Source organism: Bradysia coprophila (genome assembly GCF_014529535.1).
Source record: "Bradysia coprophila strain Holo2 chromosome IV unlocalized genomic scaffold, BU_Bcop_v1 contig_106, whole genome shotgun sequence".
NCBI lineage: Eukaryota > Metazoa > Arthropoda > Insecta > Diptera > Sciaridae > Bradysia > Bradysia coprophila.
This window is the reverse complement of record NW_023503372.1, coordinates 2,025,342-2,050,063: the sequence shown is the minus strand read 5'-3', so window position 1 is coordinate 2,050,063 and position 24,722 is coordinate 2,025,342. Positions and strand designations below refer to the sequence as shown.

The following is a 24,722-nucleotide window of genomic DNA, read 5'->3' as shown; positions in this document are numbered from 1 at the left end:
CCGACCCGTACGAAACACCTATTCGCATCAAAAGCCTATAGTGTGATCATCATCTCTCTCACTTAATTCTCTGCTCTGTTGACAACATATTTGCCCTTTGAAATCACTTTATCCATTCTTTTCCTTGTCATTATATACGAAGAAATTGCCGGAGGCAATATCGACAGCCCTATACGAAGTCATATTTCATTTCAATTTAAACAGCTATATACCGCTATATTTACCTCGATATTTACCTATATTTCATTATAAATAAACATTTCACAGATGAATATGCTATTATATAGCTGAACAGAGCTCTGTATGTCTGTATATTGCTCAATATAGCTGTAGATGTTCACATATGGGATTCCTAAAACCCCCCACACATAACCAATTACTTCTCTGTTATCAGAAGCTCTCTAAGTAACATTTTTCCCAAGATATATCAATTTTACTAAAATCAAATATGGCCACCGACAGCCATTTTGCTAGGAGGCCGGAAGTAGTACTGACGCGTTACATTCATGAATACCTTTCAAACAAAACAAAAATCATGAAATTCGGTCAAAGTATACTCGATATATTGACAAAATACTCCACGTTCACTGTACGGCCGAGTAGCCAGATATGAGCTGGTAGATGCTAGTCGCCCGTACGGGCGAATAGCGTGAGTAGTATAAGTAGACTATTCGTCCGTACGTGCGAATAGTTTTAGTATTATAGGCATACTAATCGACCGTACGGACGAATAGTCTCAATATTATAAGAATGCTAATCGACCGTACGGGCAAATAGTGTCAGTATTATAAGGATGCTAAGGATAATACTGACACTATTTCTTTGAAAAACATTATACTTAAATAAAGTTGAATAAGCAAAATGATATATGTATCGCCACCGTTTACAATCATGATCGTCACCACAGCCAAAAAGTACGTGCCCAGAAGATATAGGAAGGAATTCAAATGAATGAGTTGGATTTTACTATATTTTTCGATCAAAGAGAAGTAACAGGCACACATAGCTTAAGAGAAATTTTAATAGGAAGGAATACATTCCGTGCTGGTGCGAAGAGAGCAACCGTCTGTACTGCTGCACAATGAGATTAAGGAAAATTAAAGTCCCGGAGCAGCTAAGGAGCTTCTAAAATAATTGGATGAAACGAGGAAGAAAAAGTTGACTCAAACAGTCGAAAGCATGGACATGCAGATCGAGCAGAATAGCATGAGCTTTGATTCGAAAAAAAAAAACGAAAATGAAACCGAATAGAATCGCACGAAAATTGGTACAAACGTTAAAAGCTCCGCACGACAGAAATTTCCTGAGCCGGATAACCAAAAAAATCGTGATTAGGAAGAAAAAAGACACCAAAGAGTAGCGAAATCTCCAGATGTTTCTCTACGACGAGGCTCTAAATATCATGAAAAACGGACGAGCTAGTGGATCCGATTCGATCCACCTAGAATTTCTGAAGAATTCTGGACCCAGATGCAGAACATAGCTTGCAGGCTTCTTCACGAACATAATCAAGACGAACATCCCACCACGAGCGTTCAAAATAACAAAAGTAATGGCACTTCTAAAACGGAACACGAACGAAGAAAAACCAGAAACGCTAAAATTAATGGATCGTGTCCTGTACAACCGAATGGAAATTGAAACAATCCTGCTAGATGACCAAGGTGGTTTCCGTACCGGACATAGATGCGATGACCAGGTCCTTTCACTCACCAATTACATCGAAACTGCACACGCAAATTTCGCAAGTTTTTGTACGCCGATGACAAAGCATATGCGTTCCACCACAAAAAAAAATCCAAGAATTGAACAAAACATTGAACGAAGACATGGTAAATTACGTTTAATACTGCCGGAAGTGGAGATTAATTCCAAGCGCATCGAAAACCGTCGCATCGGCCTTTCACCTGAACAACCGCGCAGACTCCTTAGAGCTAAGAATCTGGTTCAACGTCTCGTGTCTAAAACATGAATTCAATCCAGCCTATTTGGGAGTCACGCTCGACCGTTCGCTAACTTTGAAACAAGAAGAAAATCAGCACAAGAAAAAACTTGCTGAACAAATTAACCGGCACCACTTGGGGTGTATCCGCATCGTGCCAACGAACAATGAATACGATAAATACTGCTGCTCCTCGTGGATAAACAGCGCACACACACAAAAAGTAGACACACAACTCAACGAAGCCATTGAATCGTAACTGGTACGATCGGATCCAAACCTCTGCCATGGCTCTACGCTCTCTGTGATAAAGCACCACCAGAAGTAAGAAGGCAACACGCTTTTCTAGAGAATACCAAAAAGTCCTGTCGATTCCCAACATACCTCTCGGCTGTAATTCCGGAAACCGTCTATCGCCACAGCAACGCAAGTACTAGTACACGAACACATCTTCGACACCAAAGATTCATAAAAATTGACATGGGCAGACTCTGGTATGCAAATAGTATTTTTCGTCATCGCCTGGTTAGGACAAGCTTAAGACGTGTCCTGAAAACTTTCTGCTTTCGTCACAAGTCACGAACTACGTTTTCTGTGCCGTAAGGATCATAATGAGACGAAAAACAAAACAAAAACATTACAACAATTTGAGCTTTTCTTAGCAATCACTTTTCGATCGTAGGTGCAGTGACAAAATACGTCGAATTATGATTCTAAGGCCCAGAAACTCACACTGGTGCAATTTAAACAGAATTCGTACGGGCGAATAGTCGTAGTATTATAAGAGTACTATTCGTCCGTACGGGCGAATAGTGTCAGTATTATAAGAATATTACTCGCCCGTACGGGCGAATAGTCCTAGTATTATAAGAATACTATTGGCCCGTAAGGACGAATAGTGTTAGTATTATAAGAATGCTATTCGCCCGTACGGGCGAATAGTCACTACGAAAAAAGAATTTTCAAAATCGGATGCGTTTTGCCCAAGTTAGAGAACCGGGGAGCTGGTCAAACTACTACAACCAAATCTATTTTCTGTTGAAAGCTACCACATTCGTGGTCGTTATTGCGGTTGTAGGATTTTTGAAAATGAAGTCTGTTGGAAAGATATCATCAAAAGTAAACTAAAATCCAGTATTTAAGAAACACCCAAATGCATGCTTTTCAGCAAAGCATCGATGCCTCTCAATGGATAAGTTGACAAGGATAATTCAGTCAGCCCAAGCCGAGGCTCAAGACGTTTTCAAAAAATTGATCGTCTATGATTCCTGTCTCACATTATAAGTATACTATAATCAAATCATATGAAAAGTGGTCTTGTATTGCGTCAAACAAGATCGATTCTAGATATCGTTTCGTAAAACGTTTGTGACACATTGGTGTAACTCATTGCTGAGACAAATCGAACTGCATTAGTTTTCCTACGAAGAACCAGAGAGACCGAAAAATCTGGTAAAGCAACTAATGATGCAGTTGGATTTGTCTCAGCAAGCTTCTGCAGCCACCGGGTGTTGATTGAAAAATGGCAAAAATCGACCCACTGTAACAAGCAGTAATATTTTCGCTTAATAAAAAATGTCTAAGGCAATTCAAGGCTGTTTCGACGATCCAAATGGGCGGGCACCCTCTGTTCCTACATCAAGTAAAATCTCACCAACCTCAGCAAGCAGATGCTTTCTCGTTTTCGATGACTTCCGAATACCACGATAGTAAAATGTTCCACCACCAGACAAAGCCCGTTGCTCAATCTTTTCCTTCGGAGTTTTAAGCAATTTGTTGCGAGGTTTGGGAAGAACTTCAAGATTGTGATCGTTCAAAATGTGCAGCAATTCGGTTGTGTCCCTTGTTGGTCGCCCTTAAACTGCCGCGCGCGAAATATTCATCAAAAGCCTCATTGTCAGAAAGATGTGCGATATGATATCTTCCTCAACTAATTGTGTAGAAATCGGTGGGTTTATGGACGAACACTGAGGAATCTGACTCAAAAGTTATCCTCTTCCTCTACCAGTTGCTTAAAATATTTTTTCTTCTCATAGCCACTCCACTGGCTGGTACCTCCTTTCGACATTATCTTTTTCTGAAATTTCCTGTATGGAATAAGTGTCTGTCTTCAAGTCATTTCCTCCAACGATAAAAAATAGTTTCAACGTCAGAAGGATGATTATAAAACCATGATACGCTCGCCGGTTGCTGAGGGTTAAAAGAGAAAACCACTGATCCCAAGTGATGGTCTTTGCTTGCCAGTAGACATGAAATTGTAACAGAAAGACAGTTATGGTCGAAACATGTTGCTTTATTTGTTCAATGAGTTCCAGACACACGTTGGCTTTTTACGATTTACGATTTAATCAATTCAATTGAGCAAATGCACAACAAACAAAAAGGAAAAAATTAGGGCAAATTTAGCCACGAATCGGAATACCCGACAGATTTCCATGCGGAAATAATTTGCTAGACTAAACGTAAAAGCCGTTTTTTGGTGAAGGATGTACAATGCACCACTGCACTACTTAAAGTTTTTCCCGACTAGTCTATGGGTAACCCATCGAGGGTATTATAAAGGCCAACCTAATATTCACTTCAAACCAGCGGTCATCGCAAAGCCATTTTTTTTATTTATATCACAACGGGCAATTATATTTTCAGCAATTAAATGTACACACACGGCTTCTCGCTACACAATTGATTACTTTCGTCGACCGCCTCCACCGGCTAGTATGGAAACCATTCGGATGAAGATGTTAATTGTGTCCATGTATATCGAAATGGCGCTGTGAAAATGGAAAAGCAAAAAATTAGTTTTTCTCCGCAACATAAAATTCGTCGTCACACTTACGAATTGACCGGATCATAGGGTTGCATGGCATAATTTGGATGTGTTTCGGCTTTTCGTACGATTCTCTGTGTGTCATAGAGCAAGAATCCACTGAACAAAATCAAACCGCCATACAATGAGAGCGAATAGATTCCTGCTCCGAGTGCCTGAATGAAATTCGAGCCAAATCAATGTTAGTACGAAATACGCAATCTAGAATATGTTCGTCGTTCTTACCGTTGTTGGGGGCAAAAACATTGAACCCATCGAAGCGGCGAAAACAACTCCCAGACCGATAGCCAACGGGCCACCCATATACAAGAATTTATCGCTCGGCGCACAGACAGCTACCGTGCTCAAACCGCCAACAATTCCTGCTGTATACATCGCTGCACGCAACAATATCGGCCCGCCGACAAAGGACAGCGGAGCAAGAACACCACCAATTATTGCACAGTGAGCAGCCCAGGCAAGTTGTTTCGTTCCAAAGCCAGGTTCGTATGGAATTGATCGAGCAACCATACCCGAACCGATCATCAGTGCCATCGTAGCAATCAGTGGTATCCATCCACCTCTAGACGCTAAGTTGAGCAAGGTTGGTGAACGAAATATTGCAGCTGCACTTGCAGCGGTAATGACAACCGAGCCACCGAAGTAAGCGTATGTGCTGTGGATGCGTTCTTTGACATATTCCGGCCAGAGCCTATGGAAAGGCGAAGCATTAGTTTCGATGGCAAGAAGAGATTGACCGAACTTACATGGAATTGTTTAGAACCGATGTTCCCTTTCCCATTCCCAAACCGTAGAAACATAATGCTCCTAATCCGATAACCGAAGCGCCAGCAGCTGCTCCTTTTCCAATTGCAAATGCTAAAAAGGACAGGAAATTTTGAATTTCACAACATCGCCAAACCAAACTGGGCACACTCACCATTTGGTCCAGCTGGTGCCATAATTTTTTCGCGCAAAGTTTGTCTCTCTGCGATTCGTTGACTTCGTGTCTGGAAAGCTTCTTTAGCATCTCGTTGAAATTGTCGTACCAGAAATTGATTCCTTTTTGGAATTTGTTGGACAGCAGAACGAAAGATCATTGGCGAATATGTCGCCGATCCCATGACCAATTTAGACAACATTCTGAGTGATTCTGTGAAACGTAAATAAAATTTCTGATGCAATTCGATGCAATAACAGAGATGACGAGAAAATTTTGGACGAAAATCTGTTGGAAAATGCTTAACTGTGAGTCAGTTGCCTGAAATTCGTTTTTTTTTTTTTTAAGAAAAACGATTTGGAAACGGACTACAATAATTTGGTCAAAAGGCCGAACCGAATGTGTCAACAAGCAAACTTTTCCATGGAAAATTTTGTACCAAACATAATTTTGCATGAACCGAGGAAACTTTGATTGAAATTTAATGCAATTTTCCTAGGTCCACTTACTTCTCTTGTCGTTATCCTCACAAGCAAATTTTCGATTGTAATTTTAAATTTAAAATATTCTTCCTTTCCGCAACAGCTTTCACAATTTAAACCGAATTTATTCTGGTCTTTTCTATTTTCACTTATTTTATGCGTTTTTCTATAATAACTTGACGTTTATGAGTTGTTCCTCTCAATGCTCAGGGGTATAGTCTCTCGTAACTCTCTCTTTCTCAACATATTCTCTTTAAACCGTCAAAATTATCAGTACACGTAATGACATCTACAATCAAATGGATTCGATGAAGGCTTCGCTCCAAAATTTGAAAGATTACTTCCAACGAGCTGACGAAAAAGACAATATTGTTAGGCATTCTTTGAAAGCCAATACTTGAATCAAGAGACAGTGAGTATTATTTGCTTAGTTTAGTGAGTATATTTCCCTTAGAAACCGCAATCGCATTAGCCAATCCGAATCTTCTGTTGTTTTAATTGTCTGTTATTCCATTCCAAGCTCATTGTCTTCTATTCGATAATGAGGAGCCGTTTCGCAAACATTTTTTTTTCATTTTTGGATGCCCTTGTAGCCCTTGCCATCGACTCGGGTTGAAATCCTCGCACCTGGCAAAATACAAACCTCCAAACAATTACGTAAATTAATGTTACTCATTTATCCAATCTCCAAACAATTACATAAGTTATTTTACTCGCAGCACCCCGCGAAAATGAATCATTACATGTATGGCACATGCATTCAAACTCACTTTCGCAGGGATTCGCAAGTAATATATATTATGCACCTGTTGGTTGCCAAGATTGGTATTTTGACTTGTAGGACATTATTGCCCTAGCCGAAGGCGTGGGTCATAATGCCTACACGTCAAAATAACAGTCTGGCAATAGGTGCATATCATATTTTATCTGTCGAGAACAGATGTATCGAGATAAACAAAAACTCCCTAGAGGGATAAGCTCGAGATTATCGTTCTAGACAGATAAAACGTTTTACTATCGTAGCACCGCACGGACCTAATATTATTGACCTAATGACATTGTAGGTCATTTTTATCGGAGCTAGTATTCGAGTGACACTTCTTAATTGTAGGAATAGTCGCATTATAGACCTTGCCCATCGATTGATATTACTTTGATAGTCTTAAACATTAGGGAATATATTTTCCTCATTGGCTTTAACAAGCGTATATATATATAAGTCCACATTTACCAGTGATATGTGAATGCTTAATAATTCAATTCAATTCGTTTTTTTTGTGTAACGACCACATTATATGGGACACTACAGGGTTAGCTGCGTTACAAATTTCGTCATTTCTGAGGCATAAAGTGAGCTGTGTTGGCTATGTTTTGCGATAACAAATCAGTCTATAAATTTCCTAATACTCAGGAGACACAGTGCTTTCATGCCAACAAGAATAGTTATTTGTGTATCTGTTTTGGACGATTGTTTTTAGGCAATTTCGCGAGTTGTAGCCCGAATGAAGTGCAGGCTACATGCGAAAGTGCCTAAAATCAATCGTCCAAAACAGATACACAAAAAAAATTTCATGTAAGGGGTCGAAAACCCGAGAAAAATCTCGAAACTCCCTCATTTTCGGCCCCGACACATGAAATTGTAATTTTTAGCCTGCGAAGTGTGACCTGTGTGATCGAAGAAGTCGGCGGTTAGTTGCGTTACATGTTTGTGACTTTTTGAAATATTTTCACCAAATGTAAACTGATTTCTGTAAACTTTTTTCCCCTGAATGCTATGGTCAAGACGCGCAGTTTAAGCCCAATATGAGGTTGGTAGCCCAAAATTTGTGGGAGATATGTCTATAAAAGTGATATTTTTTGGAGGTCATTAATAGGCAGAAATATTTTTTTTCGAAATTGGTGGTTGTTGCCCTACAGTAAATGTTTCTTTGGCTCAAAACCGTTTAAAAAAATGGTTACAAAATTTTTCGAGATAACCTCGATGAGTCAAAATTCGAGGATGATACTTATCACCACTGGGAAGCTGATTTCACCTACTTCACTCACCTAACTAACCTGATCGAGCCAAAGTTATTTTTCTAGTGAAGTCATATACTGTAGCTTTCGAATGACACCGATCTTCAGTTTTTATATGAAAAAATTTAATTTTGGCAACGTTTGGGTCGAGGTGATTTCACCTTACTTCGAAGCAGAATGAACCAAAAATCTTCAAAAAAAAACTAATTTCGTGTCATTTGGAGCAATTGTGGAATTATAGCATTCGTTTCTACAGGGAAACAAGTTTACAGAAATTATTTGAGATTAATTGAGAATATCTCGTAATGTCGAATACAAACGGACACTTTTTGGTCATATCTCCCCGAGACCGCATTTTACAATGACCTCATATTGGTGTCAAACTACGCGTCTTGTCAATAGCTTTCAGTAAAAAAAAAGTTTAGTGAAATCGGTTCAGGTTTCGTGAAATAAACAAGAAATTTGCCAAAAACAAGCATACACTTTTATGGTGGTATCTACCCGAGATTTTGGGCCACCCACTTAATATGGAACTTAAACGACGCGTCTGGTCAACAGCTTTCAAGGAAAAAAAGTTTGCCAAAATCGTATTTCAATTGGTGAAAATATTTCGAACAGTCACTAATTAGCTGGAATTACCCATATATCTAAAGACATTCTCTGATAAGTCCCGATGAATGGATGGTAAAGATTAGATTATAATTTAAGGAGATCAACCAATTCACGTCAGACAAGCTAATCCTATTTCTTGCATCTACATTCTTTTCGAAAATTCCGCCAGGACATACATCTTAATGTTTACCAGGAATAATGTTCATAATTCCTGACCTGCTCATTGAGCGAGTTACTAAAGCGTCAGAGACACTTCGACCATTCGAGCTATCTGTGCAGTTGATGACGTTTTTATTGATTTATTAGAATTTATCGCAGTGAAGTGATCCATAATCACCATGGCACCTGTCACATGCGGCTGTTATCATCTGTTATCGCTAACGACTCCAAATATAATGACTAGCTCTGGGTAATATGGTCATTTATACAGTAAAATGCATATTAAAAAATTCGATGGATCGATGGAAGTAATAAACCAGATAATAATACTGGTCATATGCTTGCCACCTGTACCCGGTTAAAGATCTACAAAGGCTTCCACCAGGTCCTATTGATGTATCTCACGTTTTCCTAAATTTTCCAGAATTTTCCCAAATTTTATTTTTGTAAAAATTTAGGAAAATGAGGAAAATTTAGAAAATTGTGGAAAAAATAAGAAAGAATATTCCAGAGAACGTCCCTGTCTTCAACTCATTTTCTAAAACTTCAAAAAATAGTTTCAACTTCAGAATTTGATGACACACTCGTCGGTTGCTGAGGGTGAAACGAGAAAACCATTAATCCCAAGTGAAGTTGTCACGGTCTTTGACCAAAATGCAGTAGACACGAAATTGTAATGGAAAGAAAGTTCTTGTGCGGTCGAAACATTTGGTTTTATTTGTTCAAAATTCAATCAGTTCCAGACACACACGGTGGTATATAATAGCTTTAGTTAGCAAAAGGAAATTTACGATTTAATCAATTCAATTGAGCAAAAACACAACAAACAAAAAGGAAAAAAATTAGGACAAATTTAGCAACAAATCGGAATGCCCGACAGATTTCCATGCGGAAATAATTTGCTGATAATCGTATTGCGGTTACCAGACCTCGGTGTCTTCATCTTCATTATCAGCATCTACATCGTCTGAATCTTCATCGTCGCTACCGCCACCAAAATGATTCATAATCTGATGTTGCAAGTAAGGCAGTAGAAAGGCGGCGGGAAAATCGAAATCATCACTTTCAGCATCATCGAGGAAATACGGATCGAAGTCTGAATCCGAGTATTCGTCCGACATGTATGAATCATTCTCGGAATCGTACTCGGAATCATAATGTTCGACGGGTTCCAATGTGACGAATTCATGGTTTTTACTATCCAATTGAAGGTCGAACGCTTGGTGTTGGATGCTAAACGCCTTTACTTCAAGCGGCGACGGCAATCTGCCCGGTCTTTCGCGTACGACGCTGACCAGTCGCAGGAACATTTGTCGATCCACCGTAATCGAATGCAGTCCGATGGTGAGTTTCTTTAAATCGGTCAGACGTTTGACCAAAGCGACAATGTCTATTTCGATATCGACAATTGCGGTGGGGCTGGGTATAAGTATCGACAACTCGGTCAATTTGTCTAAATTGGCGAGTGCATCTACATTCTTCAGATGGTTACAGTCGCGCAACCGCAACACTTTAAGATTTTTCAGTTCAGACAGCGCCGGTATAAACTCTGCATCACTTTGGGCAAACCAAAGTTCCAGATATTCCAACGAGCTCAGTTGGGGAAGTTCTTTGAGAAATTTGGTAACATTTTCCTTATCACATTTGATTTTCAACTTTGTCAGCTTCTTCAGCGTCAACAGACTCTTCAGTGCTTCGACATAATTATATGGACTGTCGTAGTGGTGGCCGGTGATGTTTAACTTTTCCAGATCCGTGCAATTCTTTGCAATAACAGGCAATAGTGACGAACAGTCGGCGTGGAAGTTACCCATGCTAAGCGCCTTCAAACCTTTATGGTTCGACACGAACGTTTCCAGATCGTAATCATCGTAGTCATCATGACTTCTCTTGTACTTGAAGCGTTCCAATTTGGGAAATTTATTCTCGAAAATCATGCCATTTTCGTCATTCTCCCAGTTGGTCACCTTCAATTCGATCAGTGATGCACAATTGGCAAACAATTGCTTACCATCGCCAATGTAACCGTCATCGATATGCAGCAGCTTCAGCTTGGCGAACATCGGTCGCAACTTGCCGATCAGATGGTCGCTTATTTGAAAGTCTTTGAGTCTCAACGATTCCAGCGTTTTGCTGCAACAACGGATTACCAAATCCAGGACACGCGCTGCTATCCCGTCATAGTGCTGTTCAAGCTCGTAGCTCGGTCCAATGGTCAGGTCTGTGATGGACGAACCAAAGTTGATTAGCATGCGTCTCATCTCATGAATGGTCTGTAGAGACATTTCGTTGAATTTGCAGCTTTTGTGTAATTTGGTGAAGATACGGGTGGCGATGGCCTTCAATCGGGTGCACGTTTCTGCAACCGAACACAAATCCATTATGTTCAGCGATGTGCGCGAAAATATTTCGTAGAGACAGTCGTCGTTCAGATCCGTGAGGTACGTGCCAGTCGTATTCGTTAGCTCAATGGGAAGCTTAACTGGTTTCGTCTTGTGGTTGTTGGATTGTTCCAGAGGCTTTTCCTGGTGCCAGCTGTCTGCTATGGCAATTGTCACTTCCTTGCCATTAATCTTGTGGAAACGAGACTGCAACACCTTTGACGCCGCTTCCGGTCTAGCAAAGGTAACAAAGCCAAAACCATTTGCCTTTGTAGGAATTCCGTGGATTCGCACATTTTGTATTTTGCCGTATTTGGTGAAGTAGTCGACGAGATGGCTACGCGTTATCTGTGAAAAAAACAGAACAGAGCCGTTGGATAATCGGTTCCAGAAGAACGTTCGAATGTAAAAATCCTAACCTCTTTTCCAAGCGATTTGATGTACAAAGTGGTAACAACGATACCATCATCAGTGTACTCGATTTTTGGCTTATAGAGTTGCTTACTCTTCTTTCCAATCTTTTTCCGTTGACGATTTCCAGTGCGTGATGGCAACATTGTTCATGCAGTATTGTCTCGACCTGTTCGCATACAAATAGTTACAACAATCAGACAACGATAATCAACGATAAACAAAGCAAGGTCAGCATTCAATACAGTTACATAGCTTTTCAAAAAAGCGACGATGGCAATTTTTACCAACCACCGTCGTGCTATTACACACAGTGGTGTATGAAAATAAAACTTACGCAAAATCGAAAATCCTTTTTGAATTTATCGTCGAACGAAAAACACAATCGTTCCACTTGGAACGGATTTTAATCAGGTGAAATTTAGGAATCACAAACACGCAGTTCAAAATTAGCGACAAGACGCTCCAGCATTTCACAATTGAATAAAAAAGAAATTCGCAGAGCCTACTCTAAAACGCATTAACAATTGTTTGTGTTTGACGCGGTAATAATAATTGAGAGGGAGGGGAAATGAGATGTCAAACAAATAATTTCCATCCATCAGGTCACACTATCCAAATTTCCAATTACTTTATTTCTAGCAGTTCTAGTACCATAAGATTTATTGTGTAGAAGCGCCAACATTTAAATTATTTTTTCATACCTAAGACCCGAAAAGTGCGACTTCGTAGATCGCCACACGTTACTGACAATTTCAAGATATTTTAATTGGAAGGTTACGCTGATCGCTTCGTGAAAAAGGACTTCACCTAGCAGAAATTGAAGACCTTGGATATATGTTTGACATTGTTCTTTCAGAACCTTGGGCAAACTAGGGAGACTGAATTTCGAAACCCACGCTTTAAGTTGATTTTTCACACAATTTGTAATGAGTGCGTGTCTCAGTAGTGTCTTACCCTGTTCCTTCTGTAGCTCTTGTTTCTTCGGGGAGCAGTATTTAAAAAGATGAACTTTTCGATCTTGAACCTATCTATCTAGTGTTAGCCAAATATTGTAAGCCAAATGATAGTAACGATGCTTGTTGTCTGAAACGCTTTGGAAGTTAAATTGATGCCCTACATCACACATTCGACACCTCAAAAATTCAAATTCATGGAGTTATTAGCCCCGTACGAAGTACTGGGGGCTTATAAGATTAATATGCCGTTTGTAACACGTCGAATTGGAAGCAGACAGTAAGGGCAAAGCATTTGGTTATGTTCATAGATGACGAATCCGCAATAAAAAAAATGTCCGTCCGTCTGTCCGTCCGTCCGTCCGTCTGTGACCCCTCTAGCTTGAGTAAATCACAACCTTTTTTCAAAATTCTTTTTTCCCCGATTGGTATAGACAAAAGTAAGGTCAAGTTCGAAAATGGGCATGGTAGGGTCGGCCCCTCCAGAGCTAGTGCCCTATAGGTGTTTTTCAGTCTTTCGACGATATCTACCGAAATACGCACGCAATAGCTGCTTGTGATATATTAAATGAAAGGTATTGACGAGTAGAACAAAGTTGCTGAACATTGTTTTTGGGTAAGATGCAACGTGGGCTTGTTGGGAGGGCCCTTATTTGAAAGGTACTTCGTACGGGCTTTCGTAATTGCGCTATGCGCAATTTTAAAAACGAACAGTTTCAGTAAATTTGACAATGCCCAACTTGACTTGCATTTTGGCAACAGACGCATTAAACGGTTGTAGACGTATTAGGGTTCCGGGCTTATTAGGGCTACGGACGTATTATGGTTGCGGACGAAATAGGATTACGGGTTGTACGGGGCTAAGTCGCAGCAAACGCTCCGACTGTTCTGATGCCTTGTCAATGATTTAAGATCTGTATGGCAACACTGAAGCGTGGAATTTTTTGTTTGCCTGTTAACATCGTTGATGCATTCTTTAAACGTTGAACGATTTTGTAATTGTAGTAATCGCGAACAAAGTTGAGGGAACTCCACACGGTTCTCCTGAACCAAAATACAGTTTTAAAAAATCCATAAAAAATGTTACCGATTCGGATGGAGAAACTTATGAGGAACTCAGAACGGACTATACTGACTTCTAGTCTGCTTCTTCTCCAAAATATTTTTTGCATAACTTGAAACTGTGACCAAGTAAAAGTTTAAAAGTTTCAACAACCGAGCCTTTAAGGTATGCAAAAAATCAGTTTTTGTGAAGTAGACTATGAAGAAGAAGCAGACTGGAAGTCAGTATAACCTGTTTTGAGTTTCTCATGAGTCCCTCAATCCGAATCAAAATTATTTTTTTTTGGTTTAGGGCCACTAGAATGAGTCACTATCACAGTTTATTTCAATAATTACAATTTAATCAACTTATACTATCTATAGCAATCATACATAATCCGCCAATAGCACCAAGTGTAGCAAACACCGTCAGCGATACGTACTTTCCATAAAACTGTGCTAATGACACTATAACTGGGGCGTTTAGTAAAAATAGCCTGCCGCATAACACTGAAGAAAACATCATTACAGCTTTGGCATCTTTGTTCAATGAGTCAGCACCACATGCTGATAGTATTCCAAACGAACTGGACACTGACGCCTTGAGTATTAGACAAAAATACAAAAGGATGCCTTCGTCAACGAATTCTACCTCTGTTCGGATGATTATTTTTTTAACAGTCAGTCGGATCAGTCATTTTACAAATCCCCATCCGCTTACCTCTACTTTTCCAGAACCATATGCAAAACGCAGTCAATGCTCCGAAGACATTAAATATACCTGACCATAGGAAAGTATGTTTCGTTTTGCTAACAAACAAATAACCCACAAAGCATCCTGTTAGTTCACTTAGCGCTAGAAACCTGGCACTTGTGGGTAATTGATAGCGACCGTAGTTTCGCATGTTTAACACCATTCCGAAATACATGATCGTGAAGCAAGCGAATGCTATGTGAGTTGATAACACACGTAAGCTCGTTAAGGCTGTGTTTTGCCACAGTGACAACCATGTTGCTTGTCGTCGATGTCGTAATAGTTGCATTGCTTGCAGTTTTAGCTTAAATGCCAGATTTGCGGGTAGATTATCTTTTAAATCACAACATTCGGCTGCGTGAACTAATAATTTAAAAGTACCCTCTATGTCTCCATGACTCAACAGCCAGCGCGGTGAGTCTGGCATCCATCTAAATGTAAATTGTAATGAGACCATTAATAATAATCTTCGTAACTTCATTTAATCGTCAATTCTCTTTCGTCCTTTAAAAAATTCACTTCTGATGGCTCTGATTACAAGCACTAAGGTACGGCTATTTCTAGCAAAAAGTTGTTCTACTAGCAGGCCTCCCAAACCTCATAAAATCTCCCAAAACTCCTAGAATTTCTAAAATGCTCCTAAAATCTCCTGGAATTAGACTTTAAACACATTAACCTCCTTTAAATCAGGATTGAGATCAATACAATCAACGGATGAGTAAAATAAAATGAAAATTTTCATCTGCGGTGCCATAATCTTAGATCTTAATAAAGGAATTGAACTTAGAACTTTGAGTGACTACAATTTTTCCATTTCCGATCCTGTAAAATCGGCCCATAGTACCTACACTGATAGAAAAGTTAACGCGCTGGACGTGTACTGTACGTAGTGGACGTGTAAATAGGCTGGCAGACAGCTATTTTTGGATCGAACTTCGGGAATGTTTAGTACACGTGCACTGCGTCAGTAAAGGTCCAGTACGTTTGCTCTGGTATCCGAAATAAAATGAAATTTTGATGTACATTATTTCGTCAAATTTCGTTCTTTTTAATTTTAATTTTTTTATTTTTCGTGTTTTTATTCATTTATATCGTAACGTTTTCTTAGATAAAAATTTTCTCCATGTTTGGTGCTGGGTTTGAACTGGGGACCTCCTGATCTCAAAGCGGCGCTTCAACCAATGTTGCAATTAAGACATACTACATTGATAGTTGTATTGTGAAGCGTTGGTAGAAGTAGGTAAACGTGGAGCACGTTTGCACACAAAGTACTTATACATGCTATACGTTTACTTACATGACACACATATGAAACTTTGAAAATATTTTTTTTTATTCTAATTTAAACTATGGTATATGACAATGACCTAATATCGAGAATCGTAATCGTAATTCCTTCTTCTTCTTCTTTTTGCGTAATATTTCGATATTTCAACAGTATGAGATTGAAACTCAGGGAATAAAACGTTTTGAAATTTAAATGACTGAATTTAATATTTCTGTTTTTAAGTGAATCCTAAAATCCTGATACAGATACATTCATCTCATGTACGTAAAGGACTTGACATTGTTGCTATTAATATAAAATGCACAGTGTACGAATGTTAACGCACAACAAGTACGATCTTTTGACATCATACTTACCATGCGTATACAAACATCCTAAACGTGTGCTTTTCTCAAACGTGTTGGGCGTATGAGGTAATTTTGCGATGAAGTTACACATACCAAAATTTTACACATGTCCTACGTCGACTACACGCGTGAGATGTATGGCACACATACCGTACGTAAACTTACATACGACAGGTTTGCCATACATACCCGACGCATACTATGCATAACAGAAGTATATCATACATATCCGAAGTACACCGCCAAAATCTTTTTTATCAGTGTAGTCTGACAGTGTGCTACAACGTGAGTTTAATTTTGCGTTATGTATCATCCATCATTCGACGGTTTTTTCTTCTCTAGGTAACTTACAATCAGCAAATTTTCAGCGGTAAGTTAAACTTTAACAGTTGTTAGAGAACTTGAGCGATGGGGTGCCCTGGTGATTCGAATTATTTAAAATTTAACTGTCTTCCAATACAGCTAATAATTTATGAATTTAAAAGTCTAGCGCGCTCGAGTACCCAGCCATCAAATTTTTATTTTTATGAGGAACGAGGATCGAATTGATAAATAATTATTTTATGGGCTGGGGTCTCAAATTTTACCCTATATTACACCGTTCATCACCGAAAATTACACTTACATCGTAAGGACTACGATTATTAATGTTGGGTAGGATATCACCAAGTACAATTGAGTCCATCTACTCTCATATTGGGTTATGAATGACAGTATCACAATTCCAATTGACCAAAACGTGTCGAACAACACTACCGCTGACTGTTTGAATCGTCCTCGTGTTATATCTGAAACTATATTCCCGACCTATTGGTTTTTAGTTTTCGACTGTAAATAGATTCAATGAAAATTATCTAACATATCACTGATCCCGCCCCGAAAGCTGCTGCACATCCAATGGCTGCTAGAGCACGGAAAATTAAATGTACGACAAATGATTCAACCAGTCCAGCAATATTGCCACAAATAATTTGTACTATCATGGCCGATCGCATCACATTTTTCGGACTGATACTAATAAAATCCATCCACCGACGATGGTTGAACAAATCAAAATATTAAAATGATTTTTACGTTAAAAGTGAAATGCTTACACTTTCAATGCATATCTCAATACAATTCCACTTAAAAATATGCCCACAAGATGCATTCCTTGAGTGACCACAACAAAACCGCCTCGGGAACACACCACATCGTACGTTGTGACCGATTTGCCACTTTTAAAATTGAATAAATCACACGGTATAATGTTAGAGCGATTGTTTACAACTATATCCGATTTAGGTACCGTCCATGGCATTTCGTAGCTCTCATTTCCATAATGCCTATTTGCATGATCTTTAATATCAGCAAAAGTATCACAAAAACTTAAATGGAAAACCTTATCGTCCGCTGACACTACCGTTGGATGTTTTATTGCAGTCAAAGCCTTTGTGTCCATGCAATGTATTGCAACCCTTTGAGGTATCGGGGCTGAATAAACGATGCATGCCATGAAAAAGGCGGTTGGAATTTTCGTTAGATAAATTATGAAAATTGTTCGGAATTGATCGACAATTATCTAATATATCACCAATGACATCCACTTGGAATGTATCAATCTCACTGACTTCACTAGCTTTACCGAGGAGGGTTGCACTAACGCGCGACATTTTTGGGAATGAAATTAAACATTCGAAAACTAAATAAATAAAACAAGAAACCAAAAACGAAGTGTTGAATGACCACGGTCACCGTCAAATTTTAACTAACTTGAGTCTATAGACAATGAATTCGAGCTACACATGCCAGAAAAATGTGTAGTTCAGTCGTCTTGCGATTTTTAAATCTTCCGATCATGTGGATACAGGGGCTATTCTCCTGTTGAAGAGTTTGTCGACTGAAAAAGTTCAAATTTGCTTTCACTACCAGTCTGACTAGCAGTAAAAGGATCAAAAAAATATTTCACTAAAAACCCTTGCACTTCCTACTAGAAAAGACAGGAATGTCGAAATATAACGATTGAATCTTGTACTTCATTCGGGTGTTCCTAGTGATACAAATCTTTTACTTAATTCGTTCAAACACACATTTCCTTATTTAAGACATTTTTAACGGGGATGTTGCTTATATTTTTGTCGTTGTTGTTGTTGTCGATATAGCTGTTTCCGAATGGTTATTTTTTCCAAGAATCCATTTTATAGGCTGTGTATAACCCTATGCTATGGATTGAGCCTATTCCTAAATATTGTTTCATATGCACTGACATGACGGCACAAAGGCACACAGGACCCCATAGCTTAAGATGTATTTGTTTTATTATACATCGACACTCGATACACTGCGTATCCAACATCTATTGGCGTTTTGTTTGCATTACCTTCAGGGTTTAGATATATTCCTGAACACAGAATATAGGCCCTGGGATGGGTCGTTTAAATCATATTCATTGAAATATTTTGATTGCGAACGTCTCGTTCGATCACTTATCAGTATTTTTACACTTTCAATTAATTTAAATTGCTGCCATTGCGTTGAATGTGCAAATAAATCGAAACGAGGAATCAACATAAATTTATGTGTATATCAATGATGTAATCATAGTATTTTGCTGAAGCATTAATTGACTGTGCTAATACAGGTTTTATTACGTGATTTTTTCGTTTCGGTACCTCAGAACTTTTTAGCCCCGTACGAAGTACTGGGGGCTTATAAGATTAATATGCCGTTTGTAACACGTCGAATTGGAAGCAGACAGTAAGGGCAAAGCTTTTGGTTATGTTCATAGATGACGAATCCGCAATAAAAAAAATGTCCGTCCGTCCGTCCGTCCGTCCGTCCGTCCGTTCGTCCGTCCGTCCGTCCGTCCGTCCGTCCGTCCGTCCGTCCGTGACCCCTCTAGCTTGAGCAAATCACAACCTTTTTTCAAAATTCTTTTTTTCCCCGATTGGTATCGACAAAAGTAAGGTCAAGTTCGAAAATGGGCATGGTAGGGTCGGCCCTTCCAGAGCTAGGGCCCTATAGGTGTTTTTCAGTCTTTCGACGATATCTACCGAAATACGCACGTAATAGCTGCTTGTGATATATCAAATGAAAGGTATTGACGAGTAGAACAAAGTTGCTGAACATTGTTTTTGTGTAGGATGCAACGCGAGCTTGTTGGGAGGGCTCAAAGGTCGTTACTCGGCCCTAAGTGTTTTTTCCACATAAATCGAGTAAATCTCATCCGATTTTGCCAGATTTAGTTTTTTATGGAAGGTAATTGAATACCGAAAAGAACGTGGCGAAAAAAGTTTCAAATTTGGGCCCTTGGACTAAGGCCGCTACTCGGCCCTAAGTGTTTTTTGCACATAAATCGAGTAAATCTCATCCGATTTTGCTAGATTTTGTTTTATTTGAGAGATAATTGAATACCGAATAGAATGATGGCAAAAAATGTTTCAAATTTGGGCCCTTGTACTAAGGCCGCTACTCGGCCCTAAGTGCTTTTTGCACATAAATCGAGTAAATCTCAACCGATTTTGATAGTTTTTGTTTCATTTGAGAGGTAATTGAATACCCAATGGAAAGTTGGCAAAAAATTTTGGGTTTCTAAAATAATGTCGTAAATTGTTGGTTTTATTTGAAAGGTACTTCGTACGGGCTTTCGTAATTGCGCTATGCGCAATTTAAAAAATGAACAGTTTCAGTAAATTTGACAATGCGCAACTTGACTTGCATTTTGGTAACAGACGCATTAGAGGGTTGTAGACGTATTAGGGTTCCGGGCTTATTAGGGCTACGGACGTATAATGGTTGCGAACGAAATAGAATTACGGGTTGTACGGGGCTAAGTCGCAGCAAACGCTCCGACTGTTCTGATGCCTTGTTTTATATTTTTTTTAGAAAGTCACAAAGATTTTTGTAAACATAATTTAATATTCCGGTTGTAACGTTTATATATACGTTTGTCTCAAGTTCAATATCGAATTACAGCACGTGTAAATACAGCGAGTATTCAAATTGTATAATGGATTTTGTTATTTGGTTGGATAAAATAAAACTTAATATATTTGCTGAAACTAACAACCATGACTTGGATCTTGCCAATAACGCTATAATTATAGCCGGTCAATTAACCTCAAATCCGTTTTGTAAGCAGTAACAACCGTCAGTTTTATATTGTAGCTAATGAATCTATAATGACACTTACTGAAACTGACGTGACTTATTCTTATCTCGAATACAAAAGAATAGTTACGAAAAGTTTGAAACATTTCAAAAATAGAGTAAAGAATTCGTTCTCTCATTATTTATTCTCTCAAGCGAGTCGCCACCGGTCAGTAGTGGGTTTTGATCTTTTATTTTTTCAGGTTGGCACACGTGAATCGCTACGTTATACCACCTGAAAACCCGTGCTTCCACCTACGTAATAAGCACACAACTAGACGAGCTAACCTTAATCTATTGTATTATTCTTTGAATTAATAAAGTAACAAATTAAACATAATATTACCACATTGCAGAATAATGTGCACGGGGGAACTTTAGAGACCCTAGAAAGTAGTAAAGGAGTCGAGGATTACCTCCAAATAAAATTAAAAAAATCTAAAATTTAATTTTTGATTTTTAGAAATTTATTTGGAGGTATTCCTCGACTCCTTTACTACTTTCCAGAGTGTGTAAAGTTCCCCCGTGCACATTATTCTGCAGGGTGCCTAAAGTCGACAAGTCACTGTAACCAGCAAAGTGCCGGGATATCACATGTGAGATCACATTCGATATCACGTGTGTGTCATTTTCGAGTTACAAAAAATTGACACAACTTGGAAGAAAAAATGGGAAATAAAGTAAAACTGACAGAACTTGGATGAAAAAGTGGAAAACAAAAGTGAGAGCGAAAGTCGTTGTTTCGGGTCTTTATCTGGTGATAGAATGTGACGTTTTTGGGCCGCCTGAATGTAAAATAGATTTTCTTGTAGCAGTTTGACCAGCGCTATGTAATTTCGGAAAACTTTTCGCAAATAAAAGGTGGTCATTGACCAGTGATCAGACTAGTGTTTCAACCTAGACCAACAAACAAGAGGTGTACGTATACCGAATGCGCAGCTAACACATTCGGGGTCATAATTGCGGCCACACATTTTTCGGGTGAAGAGATATCATTGCTTATTTGCGTATTCTACAATCGATTTAGAGTCCAATGTTGTATATATAACGAGGTTACGTCCAAGATATGGACGGAGATAATGCCATATATAACCGAATCAGATGTGCAGTGGCACGAAAGTTCGCTATAAACACCATCTCTCCCTTTCTTTAAAATCACAAAATTGCTTAGAAACCTGGGCCATCTGTTTTGTGATAGCACAACATTTTGTGAAACACACGAAAATCATAGTCAACCATTTTAAAAAACGGTGTCATTAACATCGAACTATTGTGCTTGGCCGCGAGTCTGAATGGCATTACATCCGCCCATATATTTACCTTGGTTACGCCCAAGGTAGATATAGTGTGAGGTAATGCTAAATATTCATCACGTTATCCAAATTCGATTTTTGTGAGTTTGTTTGTATGGGAAAGGTGAATCTAATAAAATGGTCTGAAGCCTTGATTCTGACACGCGGCCTAGCACACAAGTTCGATGGTAATAACACTTTTTTTTTAATGATCGACTATGATTTACTTGTGTTTCACAAAATATTTTCGCTATATCAAAACAGATGGCCCGAGTTAGACTTACCTATAACCGCCAAGGTTTTTTTTTGCAATTCTGCCCAGTGAAATAATGGCGATCAGCGTAACCTCCTCTCTCCTCATAGTATCCAACCTTGGTTGAGTCTACAATGCATTCGAAATTTTGTACTACACTTTCTGGTACGTTTTAACTTTACTTATCGTGTTGCCATATGCGAACCAATACTTGACAACAGATTGTCTCCATATTGATTTTGTCGTGTTTTCATTAAATAACAAAATTACCAAACAAGTATCTTTGTAAAATCGTTCGGGTAGTTGAATAATTAACTAAAGTTCGCTGAAAAAAAGTTAATTAAATTCCAAAGGTGAGCAGTAACAGTCGTGCGGTTAAAAATTACAGTGTCGGTCAACAATAAAATTAAAATTTTATTCATATCCTGCGGAATGCGTAAATTGTGTATCTGGGAAAAAAGCGTAGCGAAAATATGTAGGCCAGACGTTTGATAAAATGTTTTCCAATCATTGCCGAAAATTGCGGTTTAACCCCAGAGACGATGAATCAAAAATTTCGATAAGAATTAGCCGAACAAAGAAAATTCATTGTTTTGATTGGCACGTCATCGCCATAATGATTCATCTTAATTTAGATATTATAATTTTAATGCTCCCAATTGAGTTGAAAAGGGTCGATCTAGGCCTCTCTATAAAAAAAGTTGATCTGAGTGTCTATGCTGTTGAATTCTCGTTACTGTTATCATTTACAACCGTTTCCATTCAATGCACATCAATGTTGGAGTGCACGAAACGTTTTTTTGTTATAATTGAGATTGTTAATCGACAAAAAATGTATAGTCTGAAATGGCATGCATTGACACCTTATCTGCAATGCAATTATAAATTTCATTGTTCAAGAAATTATGGTTGCACCAGACGCCCAATTTACTTTTTCTTGGCATGAATGTACATAAAGTGCGGAGGACTTATCGAAGATCTCTCGATAGCTGGACTTACTCATTTGATGGTTCTGAAATCATGAAATTCAGCCGAATCTTTCTGTCGTAGGTCAGCAAAACCGTTTGAAAATCAATTTTATTTTCGGTCATAATCGGAGAATATTCCGACCGATTAGGATCTAAACATCAGGTGTCGAAAGGCCAGCTTTCCTTTATAATTTCAATTTTATGGAACCATTCCTACTGTTACGAGCAATACTCTTCGGGATCATTCAAATAGAGTGTACGCTGTATTCAGGATAAGATAGTGAGACGAAAGCTTACGCTCCATGCGTTTGGAATTTTTTTCCTAGTCGTAGGGAGAGTGCATCCTTATTATTTAGCGTACGCACTATTTAAATGGCTTCTTATCGCCTCTCTATCCATTCACTATTTCAACGAATTATCCTCCACTTTTACATAAATAATTGTCATTAGACACAATCGACAGCCGTCAATATCGACCAGCCCTTGTTTCCAAAAATTATAAAGTCAACCGAACCCCACTTTCACACTCTGCCAAGTCTTTAATCAATTAGATATTCTAATCCTAAAATTTCACAGCAAAGATGTCCGGCGGTCCGTACAACTACAACTATATATTTAAGTATATAATAATCGGTGATATGGGCGTTGGGAAAAGTTGTATTCTTCATCAATTCACTGAGAAGAAATGTAAGTTGTTATCGGGTCAATATTGAAAATTTCATTCACTGAAACACGTAATTCACTCGCAGTTATGGCCAATTGTCCCCACACAATCGGAGTAGAATTCGGCACGAGAATAATTGAAGTTGCTGGCCAGAAAATCAAATTACAAGTTTGGGACACAGGTAAACGATAACGGTGACTCATCGTTTCATTTTATCGCTTTATCAACTCGATTAATTTACAGCCGGCCAAGAGAGATTCAGAGCAGTGACAAGATCGTATTACAGAGGAGCAGCTGGTGCTTTGATGGTCTATGATATTACCAGACGGTATTTTCTGCCCTGTTTTCGGACATTTTCGTTTCGTTCGCATTGTTCAATTTGACTTTATCTTCCGATAGATCGACATACAACCATTTGAGTAGCTGGTTGACTGACACTAGAAATTTAACAAATCCTAGCACTGTGATATTCTTGATTGGAAACAAAGCAGATCTGGAAAGTACTCGCGAAGTGACGTACGAAGAAGCAAAACAATTTGCCGACGAAAATGGTTTAATGTTCGTGGAAACGAGTGCGATGAGGTAAGCGAATCACATATCATTTTTATTGCAATATACACAAATTAAAAACGAAAACAAAATTTTGCGAAACAATAAATAAATCAGCGGACAGAATGTTGAGGAGGCTTTCCTAGAGACGGCCCGTAAGATCTACCAAAACATTCAGGACGGTCGGTTAGATTTGAATGCATCCGAGTCGGGTGTGCAGCATAAACCGTCGCAACCGGGTCGAACCCAGCTGACGAACGACAATCCAGCCAACAAAGATAATTGCTCTTGCTAATTTGAATATTTTTTTTTTTAAATACATTTTAAGGCCCAATCCAATTTATCAATTTAACAAAGTGAGTCGATAGAGCGCGAGAGTTTTTATTTTATTAAAAATTTGATGAAAAAAGGGACGAAAAAATTTTAAATTATGAAAAACCAGAGACGATATATTGGGGAGTATTTTCATAGATGGCATTCCATTTTCGTACATTATTATATCGAGTGGATTGTGTCGGTGCCAATGGTGTTTTTTTTAAAGACATTATACCAGAGATAAAGAGTAGAATAAGTTTTATTGAATTTTTCGTTGATGTAACTATATTGGCGACTAACTGCTGATTGTTCACCTTGAACTTCATTTAAATTGACAATTTTTTTTTTTGATAGTGCGTCTCGTCGTTTTAGTGTTGTGCAGAGTAGTATTTTTATATGTTCAACGATAGAATTGAAA

General features: G+C 38.6%; 4 protein-coding genes across 7 annotated transcripts; 1 reads left to right on the top strand and 3 right to left on the bottom strand.

Moving 5' to 3' along the window:
* Window positions 1–4,534: 4,534 nt before the first annotated feature.
* Window positions 4,535–6,358, bottom strand: LOC119070839 (growth hormone-inducible transmembrane protein). Its single transcript, XM_037175349.1, has 6 exons — window positions 6,198–6,358; window positions 5,689–5,901; window positions 5,516–5,627; window positions 4,995–5,460; window positions 4,779–4,924; window positions 4,535–4,713 (listed from the first exon to the last, which is right to left on the bottom strand). Exons 2-6 carry the CDS (start codon window positions 5,888–5,890, stop codon window positions 4,629–4,631), a joined length of 1,011 nt encoding a protein of 336 aa, XP_037031244.1. The 5' UTR covers window positions 5,891–5,901; window positions 6,198–6,358; the 3' UTR covers window positions 4,535–4,628.
* Window positions 6,359–9,651: 3,293 nt separating this feature from the next.
* On the bottom strand, window positions 9,652–12,311 carry LOC119070828. Its single transcript, XM_037175330.1, has 3 exons — window positions 12,087–12,311; window positions 11,758–11,918; window positions 9,652–11,686 (listed from the first exon to the last, which is right to left on the bottom strand). The coding sequence occupies exons 2-3, from the start codon at window positions 11,893–11,895 to the stop codon at window positions 9,878–9,880; spliced, it is 1,947 nt and encodes a 648-aa protein (XP_037031225.1). The 5' UTR covers window positions 11,896–11,918; window positions 12,087–12,311; the 3' UTR covers window positions 9,652–9,877.
* Window positions 12,312–14,074: 1,763 nt separating this feature from the next.
* On the bottom strand, window positions 14,075–18,006 carry LOC119070833 (solute carrier family 22 member 1-like). Of its 4 annotated transcripts, XM_037175343.1 has the most exons (6): window positions 17,517–18,006; window positions 17,230–17,460; window positions 16,995–17,149; window positions 16,761–16,929; window positions 14,468–14,931; window positions 14,075–14,400 (listed from the first exon to the last, which is right to left on the bottom strand). In XM_037175343.1, exons 2-6 carry the CDS (start codon window positions 17,433–17,435, stop codon window positions 14,111–14,113), a joined length of 1,284 nt encoding a protein of 427 aa, XP_037031238.1. In that variant the 5' UTR covers window positions 17,436–17,460; window positions 17,517–18,006; the 3' UTR covers window positions 14,075–14,110. The 4 variants fall into 4 exon arrangements, 3 of the variants coding, with proteins under 3 accessions (XP_037031238.1, XP_037031235.1, XP_037031236.1); XR_005086559.1 differs by having other exon boundaries at window positions 16,761–16,942; window positions 17,230–18,006; XM_037175340.1 differs by having other exon boundaries at window positions 17,230–18,006.
* Window positions 18,007–22,005: 3,999 nt separating this feature from the next.
* On the top strand, window positions 22,006–24,328 carry LOC119070853 (ras-related protein Rab-14). Its single transcript, XM_037175366.1, has 6 exons — window positions 22,006–22,161; window positions 23,353–23,463; window positions 23,526–23,621; window positions 23,684–23,768; window positions 23,840–24,022; window positions 24,107–24,328. The coding sequence occupies exons 2-6, from the start codon at window positions 23,358–23,360 to the stop codon at window positions 24,282–24,284; spliced, it is 648 nt and encodes a 215-aa protein (XP_037031261.1). The 5' UTR covers window positions 22,006–22,161; window positions 23,353–23,357; the 3' UTR covers window positions 24,285–24,328.
* The last annotated feature ends 394 nt before the right edge of the window (window positions 24,329–24,722 follow it).

Coding starts and splice junctions, on each gene's coding strand:
- LOC119070839 (XM_037175349.1), bottom strand. CDS start 5,890: ATGTTGTCTAAATTGGTCATGGGATCGGCGACATATTCGCCAATGATC. Junction 5,628..5,688: donor GGCACCAGCTGGACCAAATG/GTGAGTGTGCCC, acceptor TGTCCTTTTTAG/CATTTGCAATTGGAAAAGGA. Junction 4,925..4,994: donor TGTTTTTGCCCCCAACAACG/GTAAGAACGACG, acceptor AATTTCATTCAG/GCACTCGGAGCAGGAATCTA.
- LOC119070833 (XM_037175340.1), bottom strand. CDS start 17,630: ATGGCATGCATCGTTTATTCAGCCCCGATACCTCAAAGGGTTGCAATA. Junction 14,932..16,760: donor ATAATCGTAGTCCTTACGAT/GTAAGTGTAATT, acceptor ATTTACATTTAG/ATGGATGCCAGACTCACCGC. Junction 14,401..14,467: donor ATGGTTCTGGAAAAGTAGAG/GTAAGCGGATGG, acceptor TCATCCGAACAG/AGGTAGAATTCGTTGACGAA.
- LOC119070828 (XM_037175330.1), bottom strand. CDS start 11,895: ATGTTGCCATCACGCACTGGAAATCGTCAACGGAAAAAGATTGGAAAG. Junction 11,687..11,757: donor TCAAATCGCTTGGAAAAGAG/GTTAGGATTTTT, acceptor TTTTTTTCACAG/ATAACGCGTAGCCATCTCGT.
- LOC119070853 (XM_037175366.1), top strand. CDS start 23,358: ATGTCCGGCGGTCCGTACAACTACAACTATATATTTAAGTATATAATA. Junction 23,464..23,525: donor TCAATTCACTGAGAAGAAAT/GTAAGTTGTTAT, acceptor ATTCACTCGCAG/TTATGGCCAATTGTCCCCAC. Junction 23,622..23,683: donor ATTACAAGTTTGGGACACAG/GTAAACGATAAC, acceptor ATTAATTTACAG/CCGGCCAAGAGAGATTCAGA.